At 38.1% G+C, this 24,249-nt stretch overlaps 1 protein-coding gene across 1 annotated transcript in view; it reads left to right on the forward strand.

Annotated features, from left to right (window-relative positions):
• The window catches only part of LOC124285830 (probable E3 ubiquitin-protein ligase RNF144A), a 45,776-nt gene that overhangs the window by 17,662 nt on the left and 3,865 nt on the right, over positions 1–24,249 (forward strand). Inside the window, exons 2-7 of the mRNA XM_046722100.1 lie at positions 14,530–14,689; positions 19,275–19,379; positions 21,170–21,230; positions 21,823–21,950; positions 22,359–22,453; positions 23,679–23,823. Of these exons, the coding sequence (XP_046578056.1) occupies positions 14,549–14,689; positions 19,275–19,379; positions 21,170–21,230; positions 21,823–21,950; positions 22,359–22,453; positions 23,679–23,823 (675 nt within the window). The 5' untranslated portion in view covers positions 14,530–14,548. The remainder of the gene's footprint in view (positions 1–14,529; positions 14,690–19,274; positions 19,380–21,169; positions 21,231–21,822; positions 21,951–22,358; positions 22,454–23,678; positions 23,824–24,249) is intronic.

Below are 24,249 nucleotides of genomic sequence, written 5' to 3' on the forward strand. Positions count from 1 at the left end.
ATCCCCAGGAAGTTGAAAAAGTACAGGAAAGTACGATATTGTTCTATAAACGGGGATTGTAAAGTACGTAGCGCCATAAGCAGGCAATGTGCCCGGATATGAGCACCATATAAGCGGACTATTACTATTACAGCTAGCGTTTAGGTCTGGTGGTTGTCCGTGTGGCATGCCTGTCGCCATGCACTTGACAATATGGATCACTGATCATGCTATCAACCATGGCTTGTGTGGCCCAGACTTAATAATTTACAAGCTGAGGTGAGAATGATGTAGTATTACTTTGATGTTTAAAAGTGTACACTGCCTTTTATGTATTGTTTTACATGTCTGTCAGCAGTGTAGGAAAGATAGCCCGTCCCAACGTCCGAGACGGGTGAATTTTGTGGAGGACGGGTTAAAAAAATATCTAGTCCGTCCTCATGTCGGGTCAATTTTAGCAAACCAATGACATATATATAATGATTATAACCTTTTTGAATACTTACTGCCGAAGGTGTTTTATTTATATTTGGAGGACAGGCTAGATTTTGGCAGGACTGGTAAAAAGTTGACCTGCCAGTCCTGTGGACAGGCTAGATTTTCTACATCTTTCCTACACTGCTGTCAGTGATATTTAAGCTGCTGCTATGTAGCTTAAAAAGGATCTAGTCACGGCAGACAAACCATTGGTTGATAACATGATTAGCATTCACCACCAGATCTTCACTAGACTAACACTTAGAAAATATACAACTCTGGGAGAAACAGATAGCTCCATTTAAACTGAAAAGGAGCCCCTTTGAGATGGGACATTCAGAACCTGGGGAATCTAGACTAGCTTAAATACATTGTTTGCATTCACGCACTCCTGGGACCGTATTTATAACAATTCTTAGAGTGCTTAAGAATTCTAACTATGAATTTTTAAGAATTATTTAGGTTTCTCTCTTAACTCTTAAGAAAATTCTGAAGTCCGATTGACAAAACATCTTATTCTTAGTTTTATCCTTAAAGTCACCCAAGAGTTAGGAATCCTCACACGGCACTCTCAGAGACTTAAGAATTTTTCTTTACTCTACAAAATGGCCGCCAATCAACGCAGACTCAGAATTTTCTGCCCAAGAAAGGATATATATACAGAAGGAAAATAATATGTTTATGGGACTGAGACGTAGACGAGACGTTCAATTTCAGTCTTTGACTTGAGCCACCAGGCCAAAGCCTGAGTGTGGTAGAATTTGTCTAGTAAGTATCCAAAATCTAGACATTAACTCTGATATCCTCTGAAGTGACAAGTTTGGGCTTGTGGACTTAAAATCTTTGGCACAGCTGACACTTCAGTTTGACAAGTATTAGGTGCTGTGAACTCAATCTGACCCGTGATTCCCACTGGGCAAAATATGTACTCTTTTGTGAATGACCCAGGTTGGATGGCGTCTATTATGACTTTTCCATTGCTGTTATGACATGCGGACTTGCTGTTTTGTCTCTTCATGGCCAGTTTCCAACAACCTTAACAACCTTGAACATATTTTACCTTTATACATAATAGGTTGGAGGAATTAGGCAGATGATCGGACCCAAAGACCAATTTAGCTCAGAGTTACAGCTTCTAAATCCCGACATGGCCGTGACCTCATGTGGTCGTATCAACCCTGCCTTGCATCACCGAGTAAGCTGTTAAGCTGATCAATTAACTATGTGGTTGTTCCCGGTGTATGGCCAATTAACGTGGTCACAAATACTCCCGAGACAGGTCTTAACCACGTAGTAACAATGCTTTTATGATGGTTTAAACAGTTGTCATAACAGACATTTTCAAGCAATGTTCTTGTGAAAAGTAATGATGAAGTATTAGGAATTCATTCATAATATTTCTTGAAAATGTTTGTGTGGTTAGTAAACATAAAATCTAAACAATTCAAACATTCTGTAAATTGTGCCCTAATTGCAAAGTTAAAATATGAAAATTAAGGGGTTCAGTTTTAGGATTTGCCCAACTTGCTCTGTCATCTTTTTAATTGGTCCTTCATGCAATGATATATGGTCGTCTCAGTTTGCAGTTTGGCACCAATGCCATAAACAGGGTAGAGGGAATGAAGAACAGATAAAGATTTATCAAGTTTCAAAACATCATATATTTTTTGTTAAATTTCTTTGATGGACTGAAATTGCATGTGTTGTTGCAGCATTAAGTGTTCCTCTGTGATGAAATCATTTTAAACAGCTAAAAGTTCTAACAATTTAATCTTTATTTTGTGTTACGTTTCTGCAATAAATCTGTTTTGATAAATGTGGTGTGAATAAATTGCTATAACACTCTTCAGATGATTTTATTGAAGGCTTCAAAAACATTTGGGATGCACTTTTTAATGAAGTTACTTGTTCAGATTTGAACAGCTGTGATCTGTTTGCATATTTTCTACATTAATGTACTGCAGAGGTTGACAGTGTTTGAAAATGTTATGACTTCAGTCAAGTCATCTAACAATAGGTTCTGTCAGGTGTCAGTGGGAGACAGAAACGTATTATTTAAGAATTGTATCTTGAAATTATTGTGTTTGGAATGAGAATAGTTTTTGAACATTCATTATTTTCAGTTATCACTCAATCACTGATGGCTGCAAGACCTTGATTTGACCTCAAAGCTGCTTGATCACTATGGCTACCAGAAACACATGCATGTGAACAAGATGCAGTTGGAATGTTATTTCTGATTAGGGTGAAAATGGATTATTCAGCTGCAATTTTGTGGTAAAAACATTTCAGACTTGCATAGACGAAAATGATGTGGAAGATAGAGAACAGCAAATAATCTTAAAAAGCTTCACCATCTTTACCTTATCCTTACAACTGGTCCTGGCATGTAAATATTTTAAACTAAAGTACATTTACATGAATGATGGAACCAATACTGCTATAGCATCATCTCCACACATCAAAATGGAAAGAATTTGTGTCTCAGATTTGTTTTTGTACAAAACAGTGTTCACTAAGGACTATTATCAGCTGAGCTACGCATAGGGAAATCAATGTTACTCCATTCAGTGTGAAGACTCCTGGTTTAAGTTACAGACTGTTATTGTTCAGAATGGGTGTATCCATTGGGATGAAGTAAACCATTTCTTGGGGTTCACTGGGGAATTGTGAGATATACTGATCATCCTCGGTGCACCACTGGCGATGTCAGTACATTGTGTGCAGAAGCAGAGAGTGTCGCACTACTGCAGTCTTCGCGTTAACACAAAAACCTGTGTGTTTCACACAAATAAATCTACATTTGTCGCACAATATTATCTGCCTGTGTGTTTTGTACGCAAAGCATTTTGTGTTCTGGGAACAACTAACCGAAAAATGTATTTTGCCCAAGGAAACAACAAAATAAAATAATGTTTCTCTCTTGCTTGATAACGGTGTTGTGTGAAGCCCATTTCTGGTGTCCCCCGCCGTGATGTTGCTGGAATATTGCTAAAAGCGGCGTCAAACCAAAACTCAGTCAGTCAGTCAGTGATAGCGGTGTTAGTACCAACATTAAAATGTCACACTCATTGCAATAAAGAAGTTGACTATCCATAGAACGTAGTTTTCCTTCATGTTTCTCTCAGCTAATTTGACTTGTGAATGATGACAACATGCTCTAAAATGGAAAGAAATTATGTCCAACTTTCAAAATGTTTACAGGGGGAACCCGCATCCCCTTACAGGCCTCGCCACTCTCTGGCTTGGGCAGACACCTGCTGTGCATGCATGCACAAGATTCTTGGGGCTATGCATTTTAGGAACGCAAAGCTTTTTCACCTATCGTGCACACTGTACTGGTCCTTCTGGAGATTGTGGGTTAGAATTGGAGCCCAGCAACTTACACTTCTTGGATCATGAGGACTGACCTCATGAACCCATAAAGATCCAGGTTAGAATTGGTCTTCAGCAACCCATAGTTGTCAAACATCGGTGGTAAGAATCACTGATACATGTCGTCATATCCCAATTACACAGATCAATGGTCATGATGTCAATCACTGTCTGTCCCTGTAGGGATGTCAGATTAGAAGTGGTGCCGAACAGCCTATGGTGGTCATGGGTGACTCTTGACTGGTTTGGGTGGTCAGGATCAGGGACTAAGGTTGAATCATTTCAGTTTGTTCGGTATATCTTGACAGCTTGGATGGTGGTGTAGTAGTGTGGTGGTGGGTAGCCTAGTGGTTAAAGCCTTACTTGACACGCCGATTCCTCACATGGGGACAAAGTGTGAAGTCCACTTCTGGTGTCCCCCCGCTGTGATATTGCTGGAATATTGCTGAAAGAAGAGTAAAACTAAACTTACTCACTCACTCACTTGACAACTTGGATTAAACCTCATACAGTGACTGGATTAACAAACTGCAAGCCTATTACTGTAATATTGCTTGTTACGAAAGGAAACACAAATTATATTGTTTTTGTTTCTATCACCACAGGACCTGTGTCCATTTTATGTAAATAATATGTCAGCATTCAGAGCTCCAGATAAGATTTAGCTCATGTGGGTACTGTACCCGCTGTATTTTTTTGGAGTGGGTATTATGAATGTTGAGTGGGTATTTCATTTTCCGTTACCCACTGCTTTCAAATATGTGCGTATTTCAGTCATTTTACTCACCTAAGTATTATATGTGACTGAATAAGTTTTCTAAGCAGGTATGTTCTGCCTTATGCCATACCTAATCAAAACCAACTTAAATATAATGGAAATGATTTCATAAAAGATCACTCATCCTATACTGATCAGTACAACACTTGCCCTATACTAGCAGTGCAGCTTCATAGCAATCGATGTCTTTTTCATTACGAAAGCGATTTTTATAAATATATTCCGTACGCATTTGCGTATCTAACATTTTAAATGCGTCATTGGTACGCAACAATTATTTTTTAATGCGTAATTGGAAATTTTCTATGCGTAATTTACCTGGATTTACCTGAGCATTGATTTTGTCTGTCATTATTTTATGAAAATAGGTCCTTCATAAAAAATGAGATATGTAATGAGAAGAAAAACTTATTTATTTTTTTATCAAGTACATATCACATGCGCTTTGCTGATTTTTTCTGGGTTAGGATATACTGGGTCAGCTGAATACACAGCATAGCTTGACTCCATATTGAAGTGCTTTGCCATTGATTCTGACATAACTGCAATAGTTTATCAACAAGGGCAGTAGAAGACCAACAGTCCTTGAGTCAATACTGTGATAGGGCAGTGGTTTAGATATGGTGTTGGAGGCTTGCACAACATCATCACAACACCATCACAATATCATCACAACATCCTGTGTGGGAGGAGAGGATTTAGATGTCATAGACGTTCATCCTCGTGTCCGGGGAAACGTGGAATTTGTGTGCAGTTAATCGGTGATGATCAGAGAATGTGTGGTTTGTCGATCAGAAGCACGATCCATTTTTGATGTGGTAACTGCTTTTTGGTTTGAGAGTGGCTGTGGCTGTGGATGATGGCATTAGGTAGTGGCTGGTAGCTGATGTTTGTGTGTGATTTGTGATTTTTGGTTTTGAAGCTTATTTGTCTGATCTAGAACTGACTTCCTCTAAACATGTGCAGAAAGCCACTAGCGTAAATGCTAAATGTTCAACAAATGTTGTTGGGTCAGTGAAGCTTGTTATGTGATTATATCTCCGTGGGGACTCTTTTACAGGTTGATAATTTTACTTAAAGTGAGAGATGAGCATTTTGAAGTCCACCAGCTGGTGATGTCTGTGTACTTCCATGTTTACCATTAGGAAGATGGAAACTCTGTAGGAGATACAAGGTGTACTCAGATGAAAGTTTGTACACAGTTGCAGCAATGCTGTTTCTCATAATCTGATCTGAATTGAACATGTCTTCCACTGCAGATTACTTAGATTAAAACTCAAAGTATTTTTGGTGAAACTAATATAACAATGCATGTTAGACGTGTGCTAATATCATGAATTTTAAGGAGAATATTGTTTTTATGATTTATAAAAACAATATTCTCCTTTAAATTCATATTTACTTCATATTCAAGGAACACTTAGTCATAGGTAGAACAACTCTGTTCTATATTGTTCTACCAAAACTATTGCAAAAGAAAATGATTTAATCATGTTTATTTTCTTTTGCAATAGTTTTGGTAGAACAATATAGAACAGACTTGTTCTACCTATGACTAAGTGTTCCTAGAATATGAAGTATTATGGCTGTAGTATTCAGGGATGATTATTTTACATGGAATTTGCGCATTTGATAGGGCTGGGGTCATTCTAGTGAGTTGCCCCCCAAGATCCTAGGCCCATTTTCCTCGTTTTTCACTCATACCCATTCTCATCAATGAGTATTATAATTACATATCACCTGCTTGCACATATCTTGAAATAGTGTCCCCATACTCTAAGTTCTCCTTCATTCTGTCAGTATATAGTGGGGCAGCCTAGTGGTTAAAGCTGTCGCTTGTCATGTAAAAAAATCTGGGTACAGTGTCCTCTGCTGTGATATTGCTCGAATATTGCTAATAGCGGCGTAATACTCAATCACTGATTCGGTCTGTAGATAACTGATCTGAGAACAACATCTTCCATCACCATCTGACCAAAACATTCCTGAAGTCCTAAATCAGGAAGTGAAACATTCATGTCTGAAACAATTGAGTGAGTGAGTTCAGTTTTATGCTGCTTTTAGCAATATTTCAGCAATATCACGGCGGGGGACACGAGTATGTTATTTCATCCACATGCCTTTTGTATTTAATTTAATCTTCATTTCCATGATCTTCAACAGTGTAACACTGAAGGGAATGGAAATAGATGGGACATTTGACTAGGGTAGGCTATCAGCTTTAGTATCAAACTTAATTTCATCACAATAGTTAATTCAAGATATTGATGACACAGGTTTCATATTGATAATCGTTTGTCATGTCTATAATTCTTCCCCTCAACAAAATGTTAGATTATGAATATTTTTAACCAACCCTATAATTGAATATAAAGGAACTGAATATGATAAGAAGGTCAATGTGAAGACTGTGATCGGTCCACTGGCAGAACATGGGTTGGAGCTGAAATGTTAGTTCCTATTGATTTCCAACTTCTGGGGAGGAAGTGGAACATCGCCAAAACTGATCTCACACTAATAAAAAGCCAGTTTCATGTTCAAGGATGACCGAAATGACTGAGTGGGATGTAAATTTTATGAGGGTCTCACTTCAGATAGGCAGTTCCTGAAATCAGAAAATCAATTTTAAAATACAATTCTCTCTCCATGATTTTAAGAAGATGCTCAGGACCTACTGGGCAGGACATGCTGACATCAGCAAATGTCACCTAATTGTGACCGTATCATTTTGTTCAATAGAAATTACACACATAAGTTTTTGCATGTGGGCAAATCTGCCTGAACCATTGTCTGGCTGTTCTAATGATGACTGGTTATTTTTGAAGCTCTATTTACTCTACACCTACGCAGTTTCCAAATTCCAGTATCGTTGTCGGCCTGTTCTCTCTTTAGTCTAGCTATGTAGACATGCTGGACTGAATTGGGATTATGTAATACAATAGTGATTCGAAGTTCAATAAGGCAGGAGACACTAATGCTGGCACATCAGCTCGGCTGGACGAAGGTACGAGTGTGGCTTGGCGTGTTGTGCATTATCTATCCGTCCGTTATTTTTTTCATGAGCCCAAAGCAGAGCACTAGAATGTGAATTAGAATTCAGTGCACTAAGTACGAAATTCAGTGCTTGGGTTGTATTTCTAACAGAACAGGAAATAGCTCTTGCATGTTGAAGTGGTTAAGCCTTTCTGAAATAGTTCCTGATAATCAAGAGCAACTGACCATTCTAATTCACCAATCATTTCATAATGTTTGTAATATGAAGGTTTTGGCCAGCTCATCATGAAAAAAACACAACTCTTCCTGTGTTCTGTCAACTCTAAGGAGTTTCAACAGCCTTCAGCTGTACCAAAAAAATGCATCCCAAAACCAATTATATGACTTACATTTTCTTTTGAAGATTTACGATTGTATAGTATACAGAGTTGTCCCCCATTACAATTAAGGAAAGTCATTTTTCCTTCGATTCATATTTCAGTGGTCGTATATGTAGAAAAATATAGTATGAGTAAAAAAAAATTCGGAGTCGGTTAATATGGTGTTTGAATGTATTGATATATGTATCCATAAATAAATAAAGATGTATGTTGGTGGACAGATGTTATCTGAAGTCAGCTTGTATCAAGATTGTCATCAGTATATTGATCTCTTTCTAGTTTGCTGGGTGTTCTTTTTAGGCTTGGGGTTGTTTGTTTTGATGACTGTATTGTCTTGTGGTACAGATTCTAAACGAGGGGGCGGTGGAGTAGCCTAGTGGATAAAGCGTTGGTTCATCACACCAAAGACCCGGGTTCAATTCCCCACATGGGTACAATGTGTGAAGCCCTTTTCTGGTGTCCCCTGCTGTGATGTTGCTGTAATATTGCTAAAAGCGGCGTAAAACCAAACTCAGTCAGTCTAAGCTAAGATAATAAGCTAACACTGGAGTAATTATACAAGAATTAAGATCTTTCATCTTTTCATTCAAAGATCTTGTGTTATTGAAGGATGCTGAAACAACAAAGGTACATGGGGACTCGTTTGAGTGTCTGGTCTGCACCTTGAATTTTTACTTTAAGCAGATGGGGGAGTCAGTCAAGGATGTATAGGGGTTCAATAAAAATACGAAGACACTCTGTGCCAAAAGCTTTTGAGTCACCAGTCCCAACTTGTCATCAGTGTACTTCATATGGACAGTTTTAAAACTGACCTTATTAGTGCTAGACCCAACAGAATTTCACTACACTCTGGATTTTGACACCGACTATGGAAATATCACTTTGGGGTGTGGATGTGATTTTATTGTGGATATGTTGTTTAGTCCCATTATAATTCACACACGTATTCGATGGTCAGCAGAATAAAATATTTACATATATATTTTTGAATATGTTAACTTGAACAGTCTGATGTTTATCAAATTGTGATAAGCATAATGGAATATATACAAGCCATGCAGTAGTAGTCTACTGTCATTTTGCCAAGCCCCTAATGGTAATGTCATTAGGCTATAGGTGGCATTGTCACAATGCATTGTATTTTGATCTAGCAAAAATTATGTCAATGAAATGTTTCGACCTAAGCACATACTTGGGCTGCAATGAATACACTATTTGGCAAGTATGATACGTATCAGGAATATTGAGGTAACGAATATGAATAATTATTCATGAATACAATATTGTAGCTAGGTGATTGATGCACAAAGTGGAACGCACATGTTGATAGTGTTAATTTGTCACAGCAATAACCAGTGATCTCACGACACTCAAATTTGGTATGTAATAGTTAGTCAACAGTACCATGTGCGGCCTTGGCAAACTAACATAACGTGCACTACTACAAAGCAAGTACATATTCCATTCTTGCATATCCCACTTTGAAAAAGGACATAATGGTTCAAGTAAAACACACTCCCTTAAAAAATATGTAAATATTCGTTACTATTTGGTTCTGGTGACCACAAATAACGAATTGAATTCATGAAGGGCTACAGTTCGATTCACCGAATATGGGAGTGAATCATAACAGCCTTAGCAAATACATATTTAATTTATCAAACATAAAGTATTCATGAATGAATATCCATAGTCCTTACCCTATCTCCATGAACTGTACCGTATTTGTCTCAGTGTACTCATTGCAGTCCTTGTGTTGTGCCTTCCATATGATATATTTAAAGGAGGGGAATGGTTTTGTTTGCGATGACAGCTCAAAAAAGATGTGAAAATAGATCAAAGCCATGGGATGAGCCGTGCCTCCACTGGAAAACAATCTTTATATTTGTATAGTAGAGTAATTAGTGGCACGAACGAAATTTGCAATAATAAACTTAAAACCTCAGTCATTGTACCACTATGCTAAATATGCTGTACAAACTGTCAGGTTTGTTGTTGTTTTGTTTTTGTTTTTGTTTTAAACATATTTTACCCAATCCTTTTCTCATGAATAAAATATGTTTAAAACAAAAACAAACAACTGTCAGGTCTGTAAGTCAAATATCTCATCAGGTTATTTTGTGTGATAGGATCCAGGATTTACGCAACAGAATATGATGTTAAAGTAAAAATTCATGATGACAGTGTTTGGGATGTATCTAGTTCACCAGGGAAGAACGTTTTAAAGAAGCATGTGCTTGCTCCTTGGACTACCAGCTGTACTATCACACCGCAAAGACTTCTTCCCAACAGTACTGCTGGAGCATGTAATCTGCTTTGGATCGATCCCACCAGTCAAGACAATTATCATCATGCTATAGTCAAATCAATATGGAATTCTTTTTTAAGATATTGAAAATGCAGTGCTTGTATTATAAACATTTTGTGTTGTGACATCAAGACACTATCCAAAGTCCATATCCAGCCCCATTGTAAATGCTTCAAGAACTGAACCAGTATCATTACCAATACATGCTTGTTCCACCTGGGAATTACTGGTTATTACGCTCCAGCAACCTGTCATGGTTGTAAGATGTTTGTTTCAGACAGAATAATGTTACATACAGCTCTTAAAGTAAGGTTTTTATTTCTGAACAGAGGAACCAAAAATAGTGGACGGATGAAAAACAACTTTTCCTTCCTTCTTTCTGTGCCTTCCTCCCTCCCTATCTTCCTTCCTTCCTCTCTCTCTCACTTTGTTTTGTCACTTTGATCTTTGTTATAGACAGAATAATGTTACATTCAGCTCTTAAAACCAAAGTGTATATATCAAATTTTACAGGAACAGGTGAGATAACGTATTGATGTAACCAGTTATACTCTTTTCCTCTCTCCCTCTCTTTCTGTCTCTCCTGTGTGTAATTACTCGGGACACAGCAGGTTTCATGCTGATAAACAAAGCAACCACATGTTACTGATAAACAAAGCGACCACATGTTACTGATATATCGTGGGTCCTGCAGACATAAAGCATGTTGAATTTGTGATGGGATATCAGTTTCAACACTGGCGTTGATGGAAACATGAGTTTTGAAATCCATGTTGAAAATGATGGTGCATTGTTGAGCGTTAGCAATATTTGCAATCTCACGATGAAAGAGGAATTCATTACTCGGTCTAACTAATATCAGCAGGATTGATACTGCTCTCATAGAGTTTTCATATTGAATTATGAGATGGAATTGTAAAGATACGCTTGTTCTGGTCTGGGATTTAAGTAAATGTTTTATAATTATTATCCGTCATTATGATAAATATTGTTGAGGAAAATGATTTTTTTATATTCACCCCTTGTTGGAAGAGGCAATTGTGGATTGCCTGGTTTGGAAGTGAGCCTTGGGCTCTGTTCTACTAAAGAAGGCGCAAAGCATCCCATATACTAAGCATACAAGAGTCTTAGCACAAAGATCATGTTGTGGAATGTATCCAAGGATGTTTACTGTGACAGTGATTTGAGTATTTTAACTATAAGCTAAGATATGACAATTGCTCAAAGATCAAGCGAAAGGATCAGGTGCGGAAATTGGCCTGGAGACTTTTCCTCAAAGCGATTTCAGCATTACTCTGTCTACATGTCTGTTTCGCAGAATGATAGTTATGATTGTACTACAATGATGCGATGCACAGATGATGCAGTTATACTTGCCCTCTCCCAAATTTATATTATTGTCTTTCTTGTAGTTTTTTTTAAAACACATCATTTAGCTGTATAAAGTATCATGGTGATCAAGTTGTTACTGAACCAATGATCTAAGCTTTCAACAGGAAGACTCAACTGACCAATGAGAACCATGCTTTTAATTCATGTAGTGTTAGAATATCCACAACTTGGTGGTACAATGCTTCTAGTTGGTCGTTATGTTAGAACGTACTCCAGTCATTATTGTATGAATCACACATATACACCAAGAATACTACCTGTAAGTTGAAGTACGGGAAAAGAAGCCCTCAGTTAAGTAATGATAAAGCTATATATGTTTATTTCTTGAAGTTTCAGGCTTTAATGAATGTATGGAGATTACACCTAATGTTTCACAGATGTCCCGACCTAATGAAATTGTCAAAGCAAAAACCCGCATCATTATACTGGTAACACTCTACTTTCACATGAAATTATGCATTTTTTTACCCCACTGCATCATGTCCAAAGCTAACTAGGGTTAGATTCTTAAGCTGCCCTCAGTTAAGTTTAACTGCATGTATGGGTTTGAGTTAAGGAACTGAAACCTACTTTCACATGAAATTTGCACCTAGTGCAACCTTAGTAGTAACTGCACGGTTTGAGTTAAGGAACTGAAACCTACTTGCACCTAGTGCAACCTTAGTAGTAATGCTTGTTGCACCATACAAACACAGATTACATCTGCTGCTCAGTATAGGATGATTTAGAACATTATAAGTTGTATGCTTTTATCGAGGGTAGTACGGTCTAATGAATGTCTCTTTGTAGCAGTGTCATCCCTCGCCTACAGGGCGTACATGAGACTGTATTACCTGAGGGAGAAGCATACAACGTATTTATCTTACCGCCATGTTAGATGTATAAAATATCATTTTATTTGATTTTGAAGATCGATAAGCTCGCTACCGACCATATGACATGTAAACAAAATGGCGTCTGCCTCTTGACTGGATTTTTAAAATCAGTGTAACATATTCTGACAAGCTTAAAACTGCTATAAAAATGGTTAATTATGTTTAAGTTGAGTGTGCAAACGATCACGATGCAATCTATGAAATAGTTTAAATAAAGCAGTAAAAGTTAGTAAAATAAATGTATACATAGTGAACTCAAAAACAGCTAATCAAACGTTTTTCAAACTCCAAGCACCGCATGCGTCATACGACTGTTAGCGATACAGCTCCTTGGCGGAGAGTTTCGGCTACCCTGGCAGCAGGTAATATTTTTTTCCAGTTGTCACCTTCCTGGTAGGGGTAACTTGTTAAAGCGTCATTGGCCAATGAAATTAAAGTATTTTACATGAAGGTAAGATAACATTATAACAAAACTGGTCTAGGTTTAATGAAATAATTTTATCTTCCTTCGTAAAATTTCATGTCATTAACAGTAAGAGTCATTCAGTCCCAGTCCATGGAGTCAATAGAATCACCAACCAGTGAATATTGGGTGTTCAGGCTCGCTGACTCACTCCATCCAAGTCACTGTCTTATGTTAGATTGAAACTGTTAATAAAGAATTATCACTTACAATACAGGTTTGTGAAGTCTTGTTTCAGTCCCTCTAATTCATCACTAGTGACAAGTCATATTGAATTATGTTAAACATGCATACTAAATCCATATGAGACACACAAGTGTAAACTGTAACCAATGGTGACATAGAAATATAACAACTACATGGACCACGATAGACAAGTGCTTACGGGGCCGATGACCATGATGCACTCTCAAGGTTATCATGTACTTTGGGGGATTACTCTGATAGGTAATCTTACTTCTTTGTAGCACTGGCAGAATTAACATTTCTTTGTTCGCTGATTCTATTTGGATAATGGATTGAACTTAAAGAATTAGGATCAGAGAAGATAAAATATCTTGATTTCTCAGATAATGACGTTTAAGAAATCCTAGTCCATTTCTCTTCATCAGGTTCATGACATAAAAATCACATCCGCATTTCCTTGATATTTTTCTGTGAATGCATCAAATAACGTATCTAATATATAAAAGGAATAACCCCATGTTGAGAGAGAATAATTAATATTTAATAGATTCAGATTTCATGGAGAAGATGAATGTGATAAATGCATTCCATTTTAATGACATTAACTGAGCAGCTTCAGTTGTAAGAAAGGCCATCATAAAAGGGATCAGTTATCCCAGATGACATTAAATTAATGTCATGGTGAGGTTTATTGAAGTTTTGACATGAATGTTCATTTAAAAAATCCGTACAATCATCATTCAAACTTCGGAATATCAGATCAAATTAATGACCTCGCCTTATTGGCTTGGACCATGCTGTTCTGATAATGTGAAAAACATTCGGCAGGTGAAGGAATATTTGCCCCATTAGTATCGTAATGACATTTTCAGTGTGTTCCATGGCAAGCTACCAATGAGCTTGAGCAAATAACAGCCATTCCAAGTGTATATACCATGGTTATATCAAGCCAGAGAGTATTTTACAAATGTCTTATGACCAATGAAATGCTGTATCATGTTGCCTTTCTTGCTATTTGCACTTCCTATTTTCAATGCAGTTTGACTACATGCAATGATAGTAATTTCAAGTGTGCCGAGACGTATTATATCAACTCCAGAGTGTGTTTTATGAAGCTTTTATGACTCATGAAATGCTGCTTCATGTTGCTATTCTTGTTATTTGCACTTCCTATTTTCAGTGCAGTTTGAAAGCCTGCAATGACAGTCTGTTTGAGTGTGCCCAGAAATATTATATTGACTTCAGAGTGTGTTTTACGAAAGTTTTATGATCCATGATCCTGCTTCATGTTATTGTTTCAATATGCATTTCTTTTTTTTCAGAGCAGTTTGACTGCCTGCAATGATGGCGACGTATTCAGCGTCGCGGAGCTCGGTTGACCTGGCAATCGACCCTCTGATCACATGCAAGCTGTGTCTGATGGAGTGTCTCCTGCCAGAGATGTACGAACTGCATGACTGCAAGTGTCTGTACTGTGAGTCGGTAAGTTGAACACACGATCTACTGGCCTAGTGCCAGGGTTGATTCAGTACAGTATATTGTGTCAGTATAATACATTACAGTCATACACTGTTGTGTCGAACCTTGATGTGTCAAAAAAATGCTGTTTGAGTACCATCTTTTACAGTTAAACAATATTGTGTCAAACTTACTATTTGAGGTATATCAGTGTATGAAATAAGCCTAAAACCCAGCCAGATATCAATGGATTTAACCAGGCCAGACAATCCAAAGAAAATTACTCCGATGTATGGAACATCTTATCTAAGAATTTTTACCAGACCATCAGGCTGGCTTGCTGTCAATTTAAACCGTCTGTCAGAAATCTAGCCCATCTTGGGCAGTCGGACGGGCCTTATTTCATACACTGGTTTTATGTATTACAGTCACACACTGTTGTATTGAGTCTAGATGTGGAAGACCTACTGTTTGAATATAATATAATACAGTCAAATACTGCATCGAACTTTGATGTGGCGAACTTTCTTTTGAGTCAAAATTGTATGTGTCAAACATACTGTTTTTGTATAATATATTAAAGTCAAGCACCATTGTGTTGAATATGATGTATCAAACGCGGTAGTTTTAAAGTAAAATTTTGGTCCCTGCTTCTTTAGTCAGTATTTTGTGGTTGTGTTAAACCTTGGAGAAATAAGAGAGTGAGTGAGTTTAGTAATACACCGCACTCAGCAGTATTCCAGCTATATGGCAGCAGTCTAAATAATTAAGTCTTGACCAGATAATCCAGTGATCAACAGCATGACAGCGATCTACACAGTTGGGATACAATAACATGTGTCGACCAAGTTAGCAAACCTGACCACCCAATCCTGTTAGTTGCCTCTTATGGATATCTAAGAGTATTTATATAGCTTGCTTCAACCTCGACACAATAGTGTTTGACTGTCACATAATTCAATAAATATTTGATGTTGATTTGTTAGGGACCAAAGAATTGTCTTTTTTTATGATTCTTTGGGGAAATTAGGATAGCCTGGTGATTCAAGTTTTACAATGTGCTGCAATAGTTGACACCCTGGCGTGCTGCATAGACAGTATGTTGTCACAGACATGTCTTTCACTGTTCAAAATGATTTATGCCCCAAACATCATTAACATTGTCCTGCCATATGAAATAAATATACATTTGTGCCATTATCTGTTCCATGTTGTAGTAGCTGGAGACAATATTGACTGTCACTGTAAGTGTTTACTGGTGAAATATGCTGACGGTATGACCTGATTCGCATTGGTGCATTTGAATGTGTCATTAGTGACAGTGTGGATTAGGAACAGGCCCACATTTTAACGATCTAACAGCCTTTGACAGTTCTTTTTAAAATGATTTTTCCACAGCTGAACATGATACTGCTTCTAAATCCCAACTGTGCGACTCTGTTATTGTCATCTCCGGGACCTCCAGTGTGTTAATAGCATGTCTGTTACCGATTGGTTGTAAGAAATGTTATGGTGTTTATTTTGTTCTTGGTTTTCCATGTTTACTGATTAATAGGTTATACTGACTGACTGACTGAGTTTGGTTTTACACCATTTTTTGCAATATTCCAGCGACATCACGGCGGGGGACACCAGAAATGGGCTTCACACATTGTACCCATGTGGGGATTCGAACCCGGGTCTTCGGCGTGACGAGCCAACGCTTTAACCACTAGGCTACCCCACCACCCCTTAATAGGTTATACAGTTGATATTGCTCTTGATGAATGGTATTGGCCTCATAATAGATTTGTTGCAGCCCTAATTTGAATCAGTCCTGTGGAAATGTGTCACTTATGTAAGCAGATACCTTGAAAAGTTCAGAAAAAATAAGTTGAACATGTTACGTTTTCAACATTGATAATATTTTTGTAGGTGGACAATACCAGGGATATGATACGTGCAGACTTTTTTATAGCCTTTCATAGATGATTACTTTTATACCTTTGTGAGTTCAGTCTGTGATAGCATAGTAGGAAGTCTTAACGCTCGTAACGCTTGTGAAGTTGGTTCGGCCTTTTGTTACATACTTACTACAGATACTATTGACAGTACTATTCAGCAGTGTTGATTTACGTGATTAACATTGAATGTGAACACATACATGCTTTTAAAATAACATAAATATGTTTATTTACAAACATTTATTGTAAAGAAAACATTAACATATATACAAAAACAAGCACAAGTCCTAATTATTGATTTATGTAACATTTATTTACATGTTAATCTGAACACAATAATATTTCTGCTTTGGAAACAAAAGTGAAACAGGGGGAGTTACACTTACCATTTCACCTACACTAATGTGAGTGAGTAAGTTTAGTTTTACGCCGCACTCAGCAATATTCCAGCTATATGGCGGCAGTCTGTAAATAATCGTGTCTGGACCAGACAATCCAGTGATCAACAACATGAGCATCGATCTGCACAATTGGGAACCGATGACATGTGTCAACCAAGTCAGACCTACACTAACGAATAGTGCATCAATGGCTTGACATGGAATTCCGTTTGACAATGATTTTATGCTACATAATCAAAGTTTTATTAATTAACTAATTAATACAATGGTGTTGCTAAAGAAGGCTGAATCAAACATGGTGTTACAAGACCTAGTGGGAATATTAAACAGAGTTAGCTCTAAAATGCCAAGCAGAATACAGTTATTTGGAGTCAAAAGAGTACATTTACTTTCGAAAAAAACACAAATTATGTATGTACATACTGGGTCTCTGTCACTAAGATGGATTGTTTTGTATCAGTATGGGACTTCAGGCACTGGTATGAAGAATGAATCTAAGAAAAGTTCTTTTGGGCAAGTAAGCTTAGTGATCTAAAGTCCATGTTAACACTTAACTGTAGTAGATAATTTGATAAGTTAGGTCTGATAGTATTGCAGATGTGTTTGTCACAGACTGTAAGCAGCCAATTGTGTGGTGACCTAGGGGGCAAGCCCTATTTGTAAGAGAAATTATTAACACATTGTCGTATTTCCTATCTCACAAACATATCACGTAATTGCCTATATGCACAACCTTGACATGCAAACACAACAGTAATTTATGCTTAAAGATTGGACATGCATGCCATGTATTGAGGGTTTAATTAAAGTTATGAATATGAAGATAATCGAGCTCTATGTTCAAAACACATTGTGTTTCTTTTGATTCTGCAGTGATGAAAAATCTTTCTGCTGTTCACGATGTATTGAGGGTTAAGTGGCATGGCAGTGTTTGAATGGGGTTGTTTGAATTGAATATGGGATAGACCAATTAAAGCCCTGTTTCAGATTGTATGGGACAATGTTGTTATCATTATACCTTACTTGCATCAATTTATGATATATATATGTAAGGGACCGTTCATAACTTGTTCTCTCTCTCTCTCTGTAAGGGACCGTTCATAACTTTCTCTCTCTTTCTCTCTCTGTAAGGACCGTTCATAACTTGTTCTCTCTCTCTCTCTCTCTCTCTCTCTAGGGACCATTCTTGTTCTCTCTCTCTCTCTCTCTCTCTAACTTGTAAGGGACCTCTTCATAACTTGTCATCTCTCTCTCTCTGTAAGGGACCATTCATAACTTGTCTCTCTCTCTGTTCTCATAACTGTTTCTCTCTCTCTCTCTCTGTAAGGGACCATTCATAACTTGTTCTCTCTCTCTCTCTCTCTCTCTCTGTAAGGGACCGTTCATAACTTGTTCTCTCTCTTTCTCTTTCTCTCTCTTTCTCACTCTCACTCTCATTCACACACACACACACACACACACCTTGACTGTAAAGATATGTTGCTATCTTTAGGAAGAGATTATTGCCAAATTTCAAGCACTTTGTTGTCTCTGAAATGTAAAGTACATTTTCATATTGGAATTCAGTTGTTTTTTGCTTTCCAACATCTGTTGACCCAGATACTTTGAATATTGTAGTAACAGTATATCTTTTTGGAATGTAATTGTACATAATATCATTTCAAATTGCCTGATGGTAATGTCTGAAAAAGAATGAGTTTTCTGTGAATATTAGCAGTAATGCAGCCGCTAAATTGTCTGATATGTGATTGACCAATCAGAATGATGTAATTTCATAAATCATGGTAGACTAGATATTGTTTGCTATAAGCTGATCAACTGCAGCCCGTGAGCAGTCAACTGTCACTGAATGGTTTTATAGATACAGCAATAATTAATCAATAACTGATTGAATAGACTCGTTAGACCAAGACCCATAGGGAGCTCTGACAACAATATTGATAATATATATGGTCACTATATCAACAATGCTTGTTATAGGAAGCATATATATTGGTTCCGGTGGTCAGATTCAGTGACTTGATTGCTTGTACATGTATTATGATCCAACCGTGTGGTTCAATTGTCATATTGTCAATCACTGTATTGTCTGGTCCCGACTCAATTATTTACAAGCTGCTGTTAAACAATAAAGAAACATTGATGTTTGGTGTGTTTGATTCAAGCATGAAATGCTTATGTTAGGGAGAATGGCTTCTTTGTCAAAGGGAACAGTCCTTTTTACTTAGGTTGTCATGTACATATTTTGTGTGTATTGTATTGCAGTGTGTACGTCAGTACCTGACAGTGATGATCACCGAGGGCAACGTATCCGAGATCACGTGTCCAGATGCTCAGTGTAAGAAGCAAGGCAAGATCGAAGGTCCAGAGGTGAGCACAGGGGACCTCAATAATCCAGACACTCTCATTTCAGCACCCATGAAGATCCGGGTTAGAATTGGTCTTCAGTAACCCGTGCTTGTCGTAAGGGGCGTCTAACAGGATTGGGTTGACGTATGTCATTGTATCCAAATTGCGTAGATCGATGCTCATGCTGTTGATCACTGGATTGTCTTGTCCAGACTTGATTATTTAGAGACCACCGCCATATAGCTGGAATATTGTTGAGTGTGGCATTGAACAAGCCAACCAACTCTCATTTCAGGATAAGAGAAGGATAATCTCTTAATCTTGATTAATAATAGAGGCAAGATATGAACGACAACTTCTTTATTACATTATGATGCTATTAATGAATTTTTCATCAATAAAGTATCTTGCCATTATTGTTACTATTTAACCTTTAAACTTGCATCATAGTATAACAAAGATGTAAAGTATCTTGCCTTTAAGAGAAAGATTTTGTTGGATGGATGACTGATACTCTTGTAGAAGTTGTGAATAATTACACTCCAAATGCTCGATTGAGTGCTTTGTTACTTGCACTGGTGCAACCCAATATTACAAAATGCAACCAAGTTATTAGTCTAACTTGCACCAGGTGCAAGTCAAGTTTCAAGAAATAAATCAACAATAAATCTAACATTAAAAGCATAAAAAGTCAGCTCATATTTCTTCTAAACTTTGAATAGGAATGGCACCAAAACATTGCTATTTATAGACACCTCGTGGCTATGACAGCTACAGTAACCTGGGACCAGCTGTGTCTCTGTATTGCTATGGTTTCATGGGTCCAATATCACGGAAATATGTTTTTGTGCACCGAAACATCTGACCTTTTAACACACTACGTTGCAACTGGAATGTGGCTGGTGCTACTAGGTGTTTATCTCAGGTTGCACCTGGTGCAAGTAGGTTAACATCTCTTAAATCCAGCCCTGACTCCTGATTACATAGGTGGCTTTGAATCAATACACCATAAATAACACAGGCAGTAGTTAATCTTTTTGACTCGTAATACCACTACACCTTAATAACACAGGTCATAATTCATCAGTGAGTGAATGAGTGAGTTTAGTTTTACGCCGCACTCAGCAATATTCCAGCTATATGGCGGCGGTCTGTAAATAATCGAGTCTGGACCAGACAATCCAGTCATCAACAGCATGAGCATCGATCTGCACAATTGGGAACCGATGACATGTGTCAACCAAGTCAGCGAAACTGACCACCCGATCCCGTTAGTCGCCTCTTACGACAAGATAGTCGCCTTTTTATGGCAAGCACATGGGTTGCTGAAGACCTATTCTACCCCGGATCTTCACAGGTCCATAATTCATCAGTACGCCCCTAATGAGTGAGTGAGTGAGTTTAGTTTTACGCCAGTCTCAGCAATATTCCAGCTATGTTGCCGCGGTCTGTACTTAATCGAGTCTTGACCAGACAGTCCAGTGATCAACAGTATGAGCATCGATCTACACAACTGGGATACAAAGACATGAGTCAACCAAGTCAGCGAGTCTGACCACCCGATCCAGTTAGTCGCCTCTTACGATAAGCATGGGTTACTGAAGACCAATTCTAACCCGGATTTTGAATTATGCTGTATATATCATGATACCTTTCACTGTACTGCCTTGTGTATCCTAATTTATTGGGATAAAACTTGAACCTCCCAAACCCATCTCTAATCATTACACTGTCCAATACCACAGGTGGTAAGGAGTCAGTTCACACCTAATGACATTGATAAGGATTTTATGTGCAAGTTTTTGTTTCAGATTAAAAAAATGGTTGACCACACAACATTTGAGAGATACCAAAGATTACGGTATTTGAGGGGTAAGTAGTTTTTCTTACACATTTTACATTTTGTTATGGGTCCAAAATGCCTTTGAAAGAAAGATATTATCTTACTTTTTAATTGTGTTTTGGTTTGAAAAACTGAGCTAGATGGGAAACAGCAGGTGATGTAAGCAAATGAGTGAACAAATGTTGTTTTATGTCACTTTTTTAATGCTACAGAAATATATCAGGGCAGGGGATACCATTATTGGGTCTTGTACATTGAACCCATGTGAAGAATTGAACCCAGGTAACGCCTCAACCACTGAGCTACCCATCACCCCATAAGCAAATTAACACCAGTTGGAATTTACACGAGCTTACCAGCCAAAGCGCTGGCAGTCTTTGCCAGCATGTATATAAGGCCTCATTTTGGGATAGTTAATAAGTTGAGGTAGTTAAAAGAAATAATGCAAATAAACTTCATAATATATCAAAGATGGATCAGTAAGTAAGATAGACATTTATATAAATCAATAATACTGAATAAATAAGAAAATATATAAGTAAGTAAATGAGTTGATAGCTCTAAAATCGTTCAACTAGATATAAGAGAAAATGTTGTCTATTTTGCCATTTTGTATTGCAGAGGTTGACATGGACCCCAACCGTACCTTCTGTCCCGAGGCTGGCTGTGAAACTGTCTGCCATGTTTGCTCAAGTCCAACACCTCCCCCGGAGGAGAATGTCCATCCTTCACCTGTCCAGTGTCCAACAGTATGGTCATCACATATCCTACACTTATGACCTGTTTCTCATATTTAAACATTAGTGGGTTGGTTTCTTTGTTCAGGGTGAGCAATTAGTGTTTATGATCATGGTCTAGTGCAAAATGTGATTTTCGCATTGTTCTTTGAGAGTTATCTTTCCTTGCTTCCGTTGCCATGGTTGGTACAGGTATTGATTTAATTTTTATCTTTGAAGATAAAGAAAATTGTGTGGTTTTGTTAAACTGTCTTTTCACTTTGTATAATTTATTATATTTTCATGTCAGGATTTCTTTGAAGACATTTCCATTATTTCAGAGAAGCCAATTTTCCTAATGGCTGTTGAAATAACTATCATTACGACCTCATCATGGTACTCTAAGGATCAGTTAAAATGACAGATGTTCTCTTTTTGCAGTGTGGTCTCAAGTTCTGTTCAATATGTAAATCCAAATGGCATGCTGCCAAAACTTGTGATGAGGTGATGGCGTCTGGCAGACAGGAAGACCTCGGGTGAGTTGTTGTTCGCAGGTATTTTGTGAGAAAGAGAGACGGCATGGCCATTGGTGGTCATGTGGTACACTAGCGTCTTGTTAAGTTTATTCATTTGTCAAAAAGTGAATGAAAACTATAAATAATATCCTCCCTCTTTACCCTGTCCAATAGGAAAACTGTGTCTGATAAGAAGGAATCTTAAATAATCGTGACCAACACATGGAAAACACATGTGAACATCCTTAATAATAAGTATGATTCACATGTGTTCAATAAGAAGAGACAAAATGTCAAATGTTCAACTGCTCACTATTTATCCTTAGTCACTGAGTCACATGATTGATCAAAAAAGTTTTTTGGGTTGGCACTTTAATACCAGAGGGGACCGCCTCCGTGGTGTAGTGGTTAGAGCGTCCGCCCGGAGAGCGGAAGGTCGTGGGTTTCGATCCCCAACCACGTCATACCAAAAGACATTAAAATATGGTACTTGTTGGTCCCTGTCTGGCGCTCGGCATTAATGGGTACAACAAGGACTGGTCGGCTCGGAGTCAGTATAATGTGTCTGAGTGTGGTATTCATGCTTCACTGCGGCATGGTATCTCTGTGGGCTAGCACTATAAAACCAGCTTAAGTCTGGGCTAGTACAAGCAGCCGCACATACACATACACACGCATGCACGTCGTCATAAGAGCAAAATATTCTCAAGCACGACGGTAAACCCAATTTCACCTCACCTAATATCAGAGGGACGGCAAACCGTAACATCTTTCATGGTGCCCAGTGGCACACTTGAGCACTTGTCCCAGAACTTGTATCATTCACACTGTTAACAACTGTGTCAAGGAAAGTCAGTGAGTGAATATAGTTTTATGCCACGTTTAGCCATATTCCAGCAATATCAGGGTGGGGACATCAGAAATGGATTAAACACATTGTACCCATGTGGGGAGTTGAACCCAGGTCTTCGCATGACGACTGAACGCAACTGATGCAAGGGGCGATGGGGTATCCTAGTGGTTAAAGTGTCTGCTTGTCACGCTGAAGACCTGGGTTCGATTCCCCACATGGGTAAAATATGTGAAGCCCATTTCTGGTGTCCCCTGCCATGATATTGCTTGAATATTGCTAAAAGCGGCATAAAACTATACTCACTCACTAATGCAAGGGTGTTGTGCTATGGATGACTGTGCTATTAAACAAGACTCATTCACGACGTGTCTGCTAATGTTGCCCTCGTTTCAGCATTCCATTCAGCAGTGCTGAAGATGCGAAGATCAAGCGGTGCCCCGTCTGCCATGTGCCTATAGAGAGAAATGATGGCTGTGCCCAGATGATGTGTAAGAGATGCAAACATGTTTTCTGCTGGTACTGCTTGGCGTCTCTAGATGTAAGTGTACACAATTATGCCCTTTTCATTTGTTTGTTTATTGTTGCGGAGTCAAGCAATAATCCTGCTGTTGGATGGTGAGGGACCGTACATAATTTATGGCTAGGGGGGGTGATGATGATTTTTATGGAGGAGCATGTACAATGTGAATGACACCCCCCCCCCACCGCCCAAATTTATGTACAAAATAAGTGACACACCCCCTGCATGTCATGTACAAAATCAATTTTTAAGTACAAAATTGATGACGGACCACCCCCACCTAGTTAGTGTGTACAAAATTGATGACCCCTCCTAGCTCGCCAGAAAAAAATGGGCGCGCGCACACACACACACGCACACACACAAAATAAATTATGAATGGTCCCTAACCTGTAAATATTCAAGTCTGGACCAGACAACACAGTGATTGATATTTGGAGTATA

The sequence above is a fragment of the Haliotis rubra genome, unplaced genomic scaffold (genome assembly GCF_003918875.1).
Source record: "Haliotis rubra isolate DU_JTF1 unplaced genomic scaffold, ASM391887v1 Scf37, whole genome shotgun sequence".
In the NCBI taxonomy this organism is placed as follows: domain Eukaryota; kingdom Metazoa; phylum Mollusca; class Gastropoda; order Lepetellida; family Haliotidae; genus Haliotis; species Haliotis rubra.